At 38.4% G+C, this 14,676-nt stretch overlaps 1 protein-coding gene across 1 annotated transcript in view; it reads right to left on the reverse strand.

Annotated features, from left to right (window-relative positions):
* Positions 1–1,869: 1,869 nt before the first annotated feature.
* The window catches only part of sbk1 (SH3 domain binding kinase 1), a 32,270-nt gene continuing 19,463 nt past the window's right edge, over positions 1,870–14,676 (reverse strand). Inside the window, exons 2-5 of the mRNA XM_007256804.4 lie at positions 9,832–10,016; positions 9,401–9,603; positions 6,746–6,970; positions 1,870–5,597 (exon numbers count right to left, since the gene is read on the reverse strand). Coding sequence (XP_007256866.3) covers positions 5,049–5,597; positions 6,746–6,970; positions 9,401–9,603; positions 9,832–10,016 — 1,162 coding nt within the window. The 3' untranslated portion in view covers positions 1,870–5,048. The remainder of the gene's footprint in view (positions 5,598–6,745; positions 6,971–9,400; positions 9,604–9,831; positions 10,017–14,676) is intronic.

Raw genomic sequence — 14,676 nt, forward strand, 5'->3', positions numbered from 1 at the left:
TTTTACTAACTGATCAGTTTACTAAAATGATCAGTGCGTGTTATTAGGGAAACATACTTAGTTTAAGCAATAGCTTATAGGTTAACTCTAATGTGAAAAAAAAACATGATAAAAAAGTACCTACCTTTGTTATTTACCCCACCTTTACTCTCTCACAGCTTTCTGAGATTCAGTATTTTGTGCACTTTGCCCAAACAGGCTTTTAGAATGGATGATACAGGGCATGCCCCGCAGATAAATTGCTTTTTCTACTGTTATTCAGGCTCAAAGTAGCTCCACACCTCACTGGTAGAATCCGGAGAGCCCTGACATTTAAAACGAGGCATTAATAACTTTAAAACGGCACAAGAAGCTTATTAAAAGCCACTGTTTTACATCCCATAGTGTAGGTAAATCTCCAGGTGCCACCATCTTAAATTTAAGTCACAATAAGTCAACCATTGAGCAAAAATGACTAGGTAGGATAGTTGAGCAGATTGCAAGCTTAAAATTCCTTGGAAATGCATGAATTCCAAATGTTGCTGAAAATATCTGGATACTGTTGATACTAGAATGCAAAGAACCATCAATAAATTACATAAACATTGCTCAAAAAGTTTTACTCTTAGTGCTCAATGGTTGACATATTGTGAGTTAAATTTAAGATGGCGGTGCCCAGAGATATTTGGCTTTAAATAAACCTCTTGTACAGTTTTAAATTCCTCGTTTTAAATATCAGAACACTTACCTGCCTTCCCCCAGTCAAATGTACAGCTCTAAAACTCAAAGAACAAAATGTTTTCAGAGATACAGCCTTAGTTAAAAATATATCACTGAGTGCTAGTTAAAGGTAACCCATAAACTTCGCTAAACGCGGTGTGAGCGTAGGCTGCCCACTGCGGCGTCGCTCTCCTGTGGGCGCACAGAATTACCCCCCTCCCCGTGGCATTGATAACATTTACTAAACTCTCACCTCAGACTTGGTGATTCTGTGCTTGGGCAGTTTCACCACGTCGAAGCTCCAGAGTTCTATCTATATCATAAAATCCAACGTGAACGGCGCCTGCTTTGACTGGTGTTCTGTTGAGTTGTGCTGCCTTGTCAAACCGTGCTTCCCAAGTGTATAACTGTGGTCTCGGTAAAATGCAAAATCAACCGGAGATCCAATTTAAACCTATAGTTACTTACACAAGATATCTAATATTAACTAGTGAGAAACAGTTTCGTTTACAGCATGCATATACAACTCAGAGAAACCTATAGTATTTCACAAAGAACAAGAAAAATGGATTTTAGCAGAAGGATCTATTGGAAACGCTCTCAATCTAATTACTATCATAAAAATATTCAAAATATTCAAGCTGCATGGAATGAATTATGGCAGCACTCCATTAGGAACCTCTACAACTCCATGCTCAGCCATCTGGCATGCTAGACTACAAATGTTTGAAACGCTACTTCTGTATAAGTAGCACGATAAATATGACCAAGAATTGCCAATATACCATCTATATATTTAATCATTTATGGTTGTTTCTGAACAGCACTGCAATCAGACACTTTTTCGAGTCTGTATCTATTTTTGCAACCATTTCTTGTCGATGAGAGTATTCAGACTAAATCAGCCCAGCTGCGGTCATTCACATGGAAGAGTTTTTCAGTCTGAAGTGCTTTCTAAATGTGGCACAGGGCAGAGTAGCCAATCAGAAGATTTACATACATATCCATATAACCAGTCTTAAAGCCACAGTAACATTAAACAGCCTGTTTAATTGTAAGGGGTAGAGAAAGGCTGAAATACATAAATAAATATTAAAATAAATGTTTTTTTTTTGGTATATAAACACACAAGTGTCAGACCTCAAGAAAACAAAGAAATCAAGACAAATATAAAGACATGGGCCCTTCATGGGTTCAGTTTAATAATGTGTATTATAAAGCTGTATAATACAATACAGCAGCATCATAGCCCATTCACCCCAACCCCTGCACCCACTTTTTGTTCCCATTTACCCCTGTGCTACATTTATTCAAACTATTCTTATTAGTGTCAGTGCTTTAAAACCCTTACAGCTTTGTGTTTTCACCCAAATATTCTAACTACTAAAAGTTTAACAGTACTCCACCATTCAAAGCTTTAGAAACTAATGTCCAGGCTACTACAGTTCACTTCTGTGCAGAATATAATTAATAAAGTCTTTCTTCTGGTTTAAAAATAAAAAATAAGCTACATAGTGGTACTACCTGATCAAACACACTGACAGTGAGTGCTCCAGCAAACACTGACCTCCAAATCATGCTTAGAGAATGCAAAAAATGTTAAAGGTGCTACAAAGAATTCACAAATTACAAATTGTAGTGTGAAGAACCTTTAAATTGGTAAATGGTACAAAAACATTGACTTCTTTAAACATTTTACTCAGTTTTCTCCTAGATTTAGCAGAACCAATTCAACCCACCCACTCACGAAGACCAATTGGGCTCTCTCGGACTCCCATTTCTCCCCTATTTTTTTTCTCTTCAATTACCCATCCCACTTATTAGGACTCCCCTTATTAGGACTTCCCTAGGACTCCACCTCAACACACCAGGAGGGTAAAGACTAGCACATGCCTCCTCCGACACATGTGAAGTCAACCACCACCTCTTTTCAAACTGCTGCTGATGCAGCATTGCCGAGTAGCATCACAGCTCACAGACGCCCTGTGCTGAGTGACATCACCCTTTGGAATGATGAGGGGAGAGAGAGCGCCATCTACCAACCCAGAGAGAGCAAGGCCAATTGTGCTCTCTCAGAGCTCCGGCAGCTGATGGCAAGCTACATAACAGGATTCGAACCAGCGATCTGACCGATCATAGTGGCAGCGCTTAGATCTCAAAATGGCTTTTTACTATTAAATAGGTCCAAACATGTATTTATTTTACAGAAATGGCATATACAGGATGCACCAAAAATGTGTACTAATCGTGAATAATTTATTTGAAATCATATTGTGCTTTGCTGGTAGGTCTGCTGGGAGGTTATGTATAGACGAAAATGGCAAAATGGCAAAAAAGAATCAAAATTTTGAGGAAAAAAACCTGTTGAGTATTCAGCCTTTAGCCAATAGGTTTCATTTGTTCTGGTTTCAGTTTTGATTAAAAAAGACATTTCTCAGTTTTGATCAAAGAAGGAACCCTTTGTAGCATCTTCACAGCATTTTACACGTACAAGACTACTGGTGTTGGCTCATTACAACCAGACATAATCTGATCATCTCTCTTAACCACAGTCCAAACAGATCCTTACATGATTTATAGAAAGCTTGTGCTTGTATAGAACTATTAAATACACACATACATACTTACAGTCCCACACATACACACACACACACACATACATAAGAAGAATCCCTGTCATCTACAGATGCTTTATCATATACAAGTCCTGGTGAAGGAGAGTGATGCAGTGTCCAGTATATGTGGGGTCCTCATGGTGTTTCTCTGGTACTGAGTTCTCATTGAACCAAAGAGTATACGTTTCCTGTTCATCACATGGTTCCATTTGTGAAAACGCTTCTGAGATCACTGGCCCCTGGATAGGCTGGCTGAATGAGTCACATGACAGGGAGAGGGCCTCCTCAGAAAACGCTCTTCACTGTAACTTTAAAATGATGATGATTTGCTGGAAGTCCAAAGAAACGTAAAAAGTCAGAAGACACATTAAATCGGTGGAGAGACTGAACATTTTAAAACTTCTTTAAAACTGTCCTAAAAGTGCTATCTCCTATTATAACTTGCTCCTGTTCAGAAGAGGAAGCATTAGACTTGCATTAGGTCTTAAGCCAACAATATCTTTAATATTTTCTTAAATTTGTTCTACATCAGATTTATAACACATTTTAAGCACAGAATTGTTCTGTGTTAATAACGCCCAATATAATCGCACATATTCCAATAAGATCCAACCTCAAGCTAACGTCAGCTTGTGGAGAGGATTTACTAACATTTGGCAACCTGTTCTGGTGTTAAAACCTGACATTTTCAATTTACTAAACAAGCCAAACAGCCCTTTACCACCCATACGATCAATGCTGCTTGAATTTATAGCAGTTTACCCTCAAAGCTCAGTACCCTGATCCAGTTTGTTTATCCTGATCAAAGTACCTTAATGCTAAATATTGGCTTATAACATTTCCATTTTTTGTAGCATTTCTAACCAGCCATAATTCCACACATGGATAGAATAGAACACAATATTTCACAAGTTCAAAAAAACTGGAATGATTCTGGTTGCAAGAGCAAAAACAGTAGAAAACAAAGCTCTAAAACCATATATTTGCTGCTACATTTTAATATTCCACTGTAAAATAATTCCAAAATGTAGATCAGAAACTGTTCTATTACTTACTGTCTGTGAATAAAGTTTGTTAATGAAGTCTAGGAGATAATAGAGGGAGCTCTGCTAGAGAGGAAAAAACAAAGTGTTGGTGCAAAATTAGGCTGACACTCGAACTATTAAAATATGGCTAGATCCATAGCGTAGATAACAATAATTAAATCACCTACTGGATTTACCAGGGGTGACCGTAAGTAAATAAGAAAAACCTGAAAGTTTAACACAAACCACTAGCTGGAAATGTTTTGAAACAAAAAGAATAAAAAATATGAACTGAAATATTTGATTGATGTTGGAATATTTCTTTTTTTCTCAAATAAAAGCAAACTTATCACATATTTTCACAAAGAGCAATAAAGAACATTTTTACTAATTTTACTAAGTTTGAATCCTAATTTGAAAAAAAAAAGATCTCTTATTAAGCAGAAATGGACTGTGAGCCAAACAAAAACATGTAAATATAGCCTAAATTTGGAAGTTCTTTCAAGCTACATTAGATTTGCTCTCCAAAAACGTCCACTTCTTTTAGTAAATCTGCCCTTAAGCGTCTTTCAAGCGCAAGCTACAGTTCTGCGGGTCAGTGCTGGAAATCCCTTTACGAATTGCATGACGTGAAAGGAGCAGAGGGCCGACTCTTTGCAGTTTTTGGCACTGAGCAATCCTCTTCTAAAGCTGGAAGGAACGGGTAGTTTCATACGCAGATTTCAATGGGCGTGGCCATAACCATCTTACTCTTGTCCTGCCGATTGGGGGAGGGGCTTTTAGAAGTTTCCTCCCTTGAGGAGTGCGGCTCTGACAGGATGCTACGTTTGAGAGGAGTGGGTCGCAGGCAGGTTGTGCCCGGTGGGGGGGAGGGCTCTGCGTGTCTGTGGGCGGTGCCACGTGTAGCCAAACCCCTGGAGGCTCTACAGGAAGCTCTGCGGCGATGGTGGGTCAGCAGGTCGTACTTGAGAAAGTAGAAGACCTCCTTGACGCCGCAGCGGCGCTCGGGCTCCAGCGCCAGCAGGCGGCCGAACATGCGCAGGGCGTCGTCGGAGAAGCGGCGCCATTGTGAGGGCACAGCACCCGGTGGGCAAGCCCCTCTCTGCCAGCGCTGGAACTCGGCGTAGAAGGCATCGCTGGGTAACGCTGCCTCCCAGGGGAAGTTGCCAGTGAGCATGCAGAACAGGAGCACGCCAAACGCCCACACGTCCTGGGTGGTCGCAACAACAATGCCCTCCGATCCGGTGACCTGGCACACCTGTATTAACACAGAACACATTATGTAATCAAGTATCATTATTATAATGAGAGGTTAAAACCTGTACATACAGCTCTGAAAAAATAAGAGACCAATTAAAAAATGATGAGTTTGATTTTACCAAAATTGAAAACTTCTGGAATATAACCAAAAAAAAAAGATGGATGATCACAAGTCATCAAACCAAGCTGAACTGCTTAAATTTTTTCACCAGGAGTGGCAAAAAGTTTCCAAAAGCAGTGTGTAATACTGGTGGAGAAGAACATGCAAAGATGCATGAAATCTGTGATTAAAAAACAACAGGGTTATTCCACCAAATATTGATTTCTGAACTCTTAAAACTTTACAAATACGAACTTGTTTCCTTTGCATTATTTGAGGTCTGAAAGTGGTCTCTTAATTTTTTTCAGAGCTTTATAACACAATGCGTATCTCTTCATATTTCAAAGTGGTGGGACAGAATGCAGGTTCAGCCATGCTACCATGACATAAGAAGAGATGGTTAAAAGCTTGTCTTCAGGGTCTAACATTGGCAGCTCCCGGCTATGTAAGGCACAACCTCTTTTGTAAAGCTCTTAAAGGGTGTGCACCTTCATAAAATTCAGACTTGGCATTCTAACTGATGCTTTCAACACTTCACCATTTATGTATTTTTATTTATTAGGGCAAGGCATTACTTATATTAGATCACCTCAACAGATTTTTTTTTTGTGTCCAATCTTGTTTAAAGTACTTTTCATACATTAGTGACTTATATGAAGGCTTAGCCTCTGCTCAAATCCTATTGAATATATTTATTTCTATAATTTATTTCTTCAGTATTAATTGCAATATTGATAAAGTATTAATAGAGTAAATTAGTCTAAAAGTCCAGTATTGCTACTCCAGCCTTGACACGCTCCTAACTGCACTATGTTACTCTAGTGATGCAGGGGACGGGAATGCTCGCAAGAACTACATAATACTGTGTAACCAGAGCCATTTTTGTTTACAATCCTGTAATATTACTCAACTGCCTCAGTCTACATGTTTTTTTTTTCACTTTTAATGTGAAACAAAGAACTAGAACTAAAAAAGAACTACCAATTCATCATATACAGCAAAGCATATTTTATTGGTATTCTTAGTGAAAATGATTAAAATATAACCTCAGCAGCCGTGTATGGGATGGTGCCGCTGACCCGCTTGACCCGACTGCCCGCACGCCGTGTCATGCCGAAGTCCGCCAGCTTGACACGTCGGCACTCGCGGTCAAAAAGAAGCACATTCTCTGGCTTCACGTCCCGGTGCACCAGACTTTTACTGTGCATGAAGTCCAGAGCCAAGCCCAGCTGCTGCACACAGCGCTTCACCATGTCCTCCGGCAAACCAGCCTGAACCACAGAGAGACAGAGAGATAGAGAAAGAGAAAGATTTGGGGGGTTGGGGGTAGAGGAAAAAAGAAAGAGATACAGAGAGAGGGAGGAGAAAGGGGGAGAGGATTAGAAGAGTGTTTTTGAGGGAAAAATTGGGATGAGAAGAATTAGCGTAAGGAGGTTATGTAATTATAAGAAGCTTTGACTCGCAGCAAAATAAATGAGGTTTAGAGACCAGAGAGGGAAGTGAAGAATGAGCGAGAAACAGAGTCTGAGAGAGCGAAAGATGACCATGATATAAAGGAAAGAAAGAAGCGATTATTTGGTGAATCAGACTCTGTATAAAGATAGTATCATGAGGCAGTAGAGACCCTGTTTGATCTCAGTGCTTGATCTGAGTGCAGACTGTTTATGGTGACAGCTAACTGCACTCTGAGTTACTGGAAGTGACAGTTCAGAAAAGAGTTACACAATTTTCCCCTTACCCCAAATCTTTAGTTTAGAACTGGAGATACAAGGCTAATGTAGCTGGCTTGTCGCCGCGGGTGCGTATCAGAAGGCCGTGACCCACCGATTGCATAGCTAGGCCTGTCCAAAACTGGTTAGTGTTCACTCTGAATCGAATCCAATGTTTGAAACCTCTGCCTGGAGCAGCAGGGATTAAACAGAATTGGAATGTTCAAGATTGTTTGTCTCCATGTTTCTGCCTGTGGTGTCCATGCTAGGAGTTTTTCTTCTCAGCTGTCAGCAAATAACTTTTAATCCTATGGGAAAAAGCTGCAAGTTGGTTCTAACTGCCACCAAATATTCTGAAAAGCACAAAGAAATGTGCTCACTAAAAGCAGGGTTGTTATGGTTACAGTGTGCGCATTACATATTAGCACAAATAGTGTTCCAAGATGTGTCTGTGTTGACACATTCTAATTACTCCAAACTGAATTACCACATACTGTTAAAGTGAAGAAGACTGCAAGATTTTTTTAAGAAATAAATATTTGAAAAAAGTGACAGTCAATCAAAACTGTAGAAATTAGGCTAGCTTCACACAGCAGGTAAAAGTGACTTTTAGTGAATTTTAATACCAGCCAGAATCTCAGGAGCTATGAATGAGCTCAGACTGCAGATGAGCTTATCACAGAGAATACGCTTCAGCTCGCTGAAAAAAACGGCATGTTATTCAGACATGGTCAAGAGTTTATTTTCTTTTGACGTTGCAGCCTCAATCTGTAGCCGTGTTTGGCCAATTCATTACTGTGACACTAAATTAAAGTGAATCAAATCAGAATTGAAAACGTAAGACTTCACAAACAGTTTTTTGCTGTTTGCACAGCTATCTTTTTCAGCATATCCCAAAGATTCTCAATGAGGTTAAGGTCTGGACTCTGTGGTGAACTCACTCAATTCATGTGTAAAAATGATGATCTCATGCTCCCTGAATCACTCTTTCACAATTCCAGCCCCATGAATCCTGACATTCTCATCTTGGAATATGGCCGTGCATCATGTAAGAAAACAATCCATTGATGGAATAACCTGCTCTATATTCAGTATATTCAGGTAGTCAGCTGACCTCATTCTTTCATACTATTGCTGAACCTACACCTGACCAACTGCAGCATCAACCCCACATCATTTACTTACTTAAATCCAGGTGGCGACGTTTTTTTGGTATTGCAAAACAAAATATCTTGATACTTTAATATATCAATATTTAATCAATAAATAATAATACATATTAGACTCGCTCTAGTGGCTGGATCACCTGTCATGTCCCAAAAGTTTTAAGTGAACTGTGAAAACATGCTTTTAGCTACAGTGCACCAGCTGGGATCATTCAATCAGTTTCTAATCACCATCAGAAAGCCTGTCACTCTTTTAACTGAGTTATCCTTTCTATTATTATTTACATGTTTATTGTTCGTACTTTTTTTTTCATTATTTTACGCATTTATATATTTTTTTACACTGATTATGATATTAGTTAATTATTATTCATTTTACCATTTCTTATCATTTTTATTTTTTTTTATTTTATCATTTACTTTTACTATTTTATTATTATTATTATTTTTAAATGTGATTAATGCTTTACTTTTTGTGTTGTATTTTTTATTTTTTATGGTGATTGTATTTAGGTTTACCTATTTATATATATATATATATATTTTTTATTTATCTATATTAAATGTATTTATTTAAAATGTGTATTTATTTTATGTATTATAATTATAATATTATAATTTATTATAATTAATTATAAATATTAAAAATATTTTTCTTATTTAATGTTTTCATTAATAATCCCTTTTGTATTGTAAATGCTCGGCTATATTGTAAATGTAGCACCCTTAATGTACTTCCGAGTTAAAATAAATTATGATTGATTAATTGATTGATTGATTGATTGATTGATTGATTATACCCTTTGTACAGTGTATGTATTATTACCTGAGGAGGAATAATGTCAAACAGGTCTCCGGCAGGTGCATACTCCTGGCCAAACACATAGCTTTCTTCTGTCTCAAACAGAATGTCCAAAACTTTAATGATAAAGGGACTGCAGCCCAGCGCCGCTGTCAGACTGTACTCCCTCAAAAAACTTCGTAACTTGGTCTTGCTCTTACTCACGTACTTCAGAGCCAGTTTTGTGCCTGTAAAACACAAAAACACACACACAAAAAAAACATTAATTACACTCGATATCTGTATCTAAATCTCAATTCTTGTCTTGTGATAATAACCCCAGACCAATGAAATATCTCTGTTTGTTTTGTCACCAGCACTGATTATAGAATGTAGGAATGTATTTTCAGGAATGTATTTAACTCTTTGACACTAAATGCATTAATGCATTAGTAAAACAGTGTGAAATCACTTACCCTGCGTGCGGTGAGCCACCAGGTCCACTCTGCCATATGTGCCTTTCCCTAATGGACCGATCAGCTCATACTGCTGTTCCACCTCAGTGGCAGAGATAGCAGTGATGGACAGAGCCTGCATGTCCTCCACCGGGGCCGCACCCACACTGTTGCTCCGTCCTGCTGCAGACAAACCCACCTGGGCACTGAAACACACATATATTTTTGGTTAGTCCAGACTATGCAATTACCATATGATTATTTAAAAGAATAGGGGGGTATTTGTGCTGAAGTTCTAGTGCTTCCTGTTTTGTGAAAGGAAGCCACTAGATGATAAAAGGTTGCAATGTGTACTGTATGTGTTATAGACACAAAAATATATAAGTTAGAGATTTTTGGGAAGTTAGGTTGGGAGAAGGAACTTCAAGTACCATATTTTAATAAGGTGCACTATCAATGAACGTCTATTTTCTGGTCGATTTTCATACATAAGGGTTATTACATAAGGTTTTATAAAGCGCAATTTAAGTGACATTAGAAAGGAACAAGGATGTTTCCATGTTTTTCTTCTAATAGGGAAGCTGGGGGAAGTAAACAAAATCTCTCCTGAAAACCTCTCCCATTTTTTACAGTAAGCTTAGATTTCCAATCTTTTCAACAGCATGGTCAGTAGCAGCAGCACAGAGCTGCCCGACAGAGATACACCCTGAGTGTCCCGATAAGCCAGGGTGCTATCAGCTAACGGTTTCTCCCACTTAGTTTGTTTTAACATGGTAAACGGACAGGCTACAGTCCGATATACTCACCTCTGAACGGAGAAAGAGCAAGCGCTGCTAATGCTAATGCTGCTCCAACCTGTCTCAAGAAGGAGCCCTAACTGCAACCTCTTCACAATACTCAACGTTTAATGTATGCAACAGAATACATAGGCAAACAAGATGCAATTTGAAAAGAGACAAATTGAACATTTTGCAATGGCTTTTACAGACATGAGCTAAACATCATGTACAAATTGGAAATCATCACTGTCCAAAGAAAACCCAGTATCTCCATTTTTATCTATTTTTGTTTACTACACAGTTTGAACAGACAAACTGTCCCTGATGAATGGACCAATAGAAATACTTCAAAATTACATGAAATAAACTCCTTTTACATTGTTTTTTTTTCTCCTGTAAAGTTGCTGTTTTGGAGATACTTGTTTTTCATTGGACAGCAACAAAATAGTCCTCTTATGTACAAAAAACATTTCAGATCTTGAGGTCTTCTGTAAAGAAAAAGGCAAACCTTAAGGGTGCTGCAAACTATGATCAGCACCAAATAACCAACATTTGTTCCAACCAAAAGAGGTAGTGTGTAAATTTGTAGAGTGAAAATATGTTTGTAGTTGACCTAAATTACCAATTACAGGAGGTTGAAGCAGGCTTTTTTCAGCCATTAAACAATAGAAGAAGTGAAAGAACCAGTTTTCTGCTAAAATACAACTCGCCCTTAAATATGCTGGCCTTAAAGAGCAGTATGGTATACAGATCAGATATACAACAGTGATTTCTGTATCTAATGTGACTGTCTATTAACCTTTATTTATAAACAGAAACAGAAGCAATTTCATAGTAATCTGTTACACTCTGTGACATGTGTGACCTTGAAGGGAATCAGATTACAGCAGGGGAGTAAAATCTGGCACAACAGCTGGAAAGTCATCTCCCCTAATTGACAACATTCTACAAACCAATCAATGCCATGTAAAAAGAGATGCATCCCACATACATGGGGTTGGACAATGAAACTGAACCTGCCATTTTAGTGTGGGAGGTTTCAGCCTAGTGGCCAATCTTCATTAATTGCCCATTGCACCAGTAAGAGCAGAGTGTGAAGGTTCAGTTAGCAGGGTAAGAGCAGAGTTTTGCTCAAAATATTGCAATGCACACAGCATTATGGGTGACATACCAGAGTTCAAAAGAGGACAAATTGTTGGTGCACGTCTTTGTGATGTATCAAGAGACACAGTATCCAGGGTAATGTCAGCATACCACCAAGAAGGACGAACCACATCTAACAGGATTAACTGTGGACGCTGTAAGAGGAAGCTGTCTGAAAGGGATGTTCGGGTGCTAACCCGGATTGTATCTAAAAAACATTAAACCACGGCTGATCAAATCACGGCAGAATTCAATGTGCACCTCAACTCTCCTGTTTCCACCAGAACTGTCCGCCACCACAATAAATTATTGTGGTCTAAAACCAGGTGTTTCAGTTTCATTGTCCAACCCCTGTAGGTGACAATGACAGGACATTCTGCTCAATTAACTGCAGTATGAATTTAAAATTTGCTGAACCAATTGTACACAATGTAAAAATATATATAAAAGAAAAACTTCTTATGCATTCTGATTTGCTGAATTTTTTGTTTGTTTGATTAGCTGCAAAGGCTGTGCTTACTGCTTATCAATAGAAAAAAAAAACAGAAAAAAAGACAAAGGGCGTCTAGACCTTTTCAGAAGCCAGCATTTTGCTCTGAAAGGCTTGTTTTTCTAAATGTTGTTCAGTGCAGGCATCTGTTCAGTTCTGCTGCCTAGAATGTATAAAAAAATGTATCGAGTTTCCTTTTGAAATGATAAACACTGCATGGGAATCAGAATACAAAAAAGTGCAGACAGACAAACAGAATGCAACTGGCAAAGCCTGATAGCTGTGGCCTTGTTAAAAACAAAAATAGGATGCTCTGTTGACGTGTGGGCAGAGCATCTGAGGCTAAGACTAGTTCCTAACCAGCCGTATTTTGGATTCAGCACTACCAGCATGGTAGGGCAAATGCGGGCACTTGTCTCCTCTGATGCGTATGACGACATGGAGGATACTGCCAAGGGCTTGGAACACACACAATGACTGGAATGTTATTTGTGCATCATCTCCAGTCACTAGTGAGTGTATGAGCTCAACCCACCTTATGGGCATATAAGAACTAAAATATGAAATATAACCAAATAGGGGTGCTAAAAGGTGCTAAATCTGTAAGTTACATTACGGCAAACAACACATTTCTATGTAAAGATGTAGCAGTGTGTTGTTGTGTGTGTGTTGTTCTCTGTTAGTAATGTGACAATAACTGCAAATGCAAATATATGCACAGTCCCTTAATGACCTAAGTTTAGCTGAACTCAATCATTTTTCCTGCATGTTTGTTTGTATTAAAGTGAACTTTAATAATAGTTTAGCCAATATTGAAATAACCCGGGCTTCAAAATGATGCCTCCATACACACAGTGGACTGCAGCATGGTTAAGTTAGAAAAAAGTACACATCTGCCAAAATATTAATAATAATAGATTAAGATCATAATCCTTTAAATAGGTCTATTTGCATTATTATGCTAATATATTATGAATAGACAAGTCTATTCTCGGTTATTGCATTTTTCCATAGCCAGTTTGCATATACAGCACAAACTTCAGTTTCTGAATCAGTTTCTCTGCTTTTGCTATTTAAAGGTTTATGTTTGATTAAAATGAACTTTGTTGTTTTATTCTATAAACTACAGATAATGTTTCTCCCAAATTCCAAACAGAAATGTTGTCATTTAGAGCATTTATTTGCAGAAAATGAGAAATGGCTGAAATAACAAAAAAGATGCAAAACTTTCAGCATTCAGAAATAATTCAAAGAAAAAATGCAAAGAAGTTCATATTCATAAAGTTTTAAGAGTTCAGAAATTAATATTTGGTGGAATAACCCTGGTTTTTAATCACAGTTTTCATGCATTTTGGCATGTTCTCCTCCACCAGTCTTACACACTGCTTTTGGATAACTTTATGCCACTCCCTGTGCAAAAATTGAAGCAGTTTAGTTTGGTTTGGTGGCTTGTGATCATCCATCTTCCTCTTGATTATATTCCAGAGGGTTTCAATTGAAGCAGAATAGCCACAATGCTACCAGGGACAGCAGCCAGGATCCGCAGGACTGGATATGTTTAGTTGTGATGCTAACAGCTGGACTCAGCAGGTTTAGAGCTGTGATGCTAAAAAGCACAACAGACAAAAAGGGGAAGGAGGCATGGCTGGCTTTAGTGTAACATCTACTGGCGGAAAAAGCATAGTGCTTCTTTAAGAACAAAACTGTCCCAGGATGTCCTTTCTCCCATATGTCAGTGCTCTGAGGGATCTGCCCAGTGAACTGGGCAAATTCTCAACAAAAAACTGTTAAAATCATCTATTTTCCCTAAACAGTCCAAACTAAACAATATCCAAAGAACTGTGATTCTAAAGTTTCATAAAACGCACATAAGCCTAAGTCTAATTCATGGTGCCATGCACTTGCTGGTGTGGGGTAAAGCTGCTGAAACAGGCCGTCTGCAATGATTAATCACACGCTTCACTATTTGGCAGCCTGATGGACAAATCTGTGTTTGGCAGATGGCAGCAGAACGCTACAATCCAGAATTGATAGGTTTGGCCTCATAGCTCCTGTCAAGGAAGACAAACTTCTAAATCTGTCACAGCAGTGTGTAGATCATCATTTTAACCCAAGTAAAAAAAGTACAATGATTACATGTCCAAAACATACAAACACTGTACCCAGTAGTGAAAGTGTTTCAAGATAAACACAACTGCTACTTCTAGAGAATACAAATGTTTGCCGACTGAGTGAAATGCAGCTTGAGCGGCTGACCCAGTAAAGCTGGGTACCAGACTAAAAGTTATGTGGTTCACTGCTAAAGTATTACAGTTACCTAACCACACAGTGTCCGCAACACCATCCAACAAGACTCAGGAGTGGTTACAGAAAGTTGTAGACTTCTTTCCGTCTTAAAAGTTTAAAGGAAATCCAAGTGTTTCATTTTAAAGCAAAATAATAGGGTTGTAAATA

The sequence above is a fragment of the Astyanax mexicanus genome, chromosome 6 (assembly GCF_023375975.1).
Source record: "Astyanax mexicanus isolate ESR-SI-001 chromosome 6, AstMex3_surface, whole genome shotgun sequence".
Classification (NCBI taxonomy): domain Eukaryota; kingdom Metazoa; phylum Chordata; class Actinopteri; order Characiformes; family Acestrorhamphidae; genus Astyanax; species Astyanax mexicanus.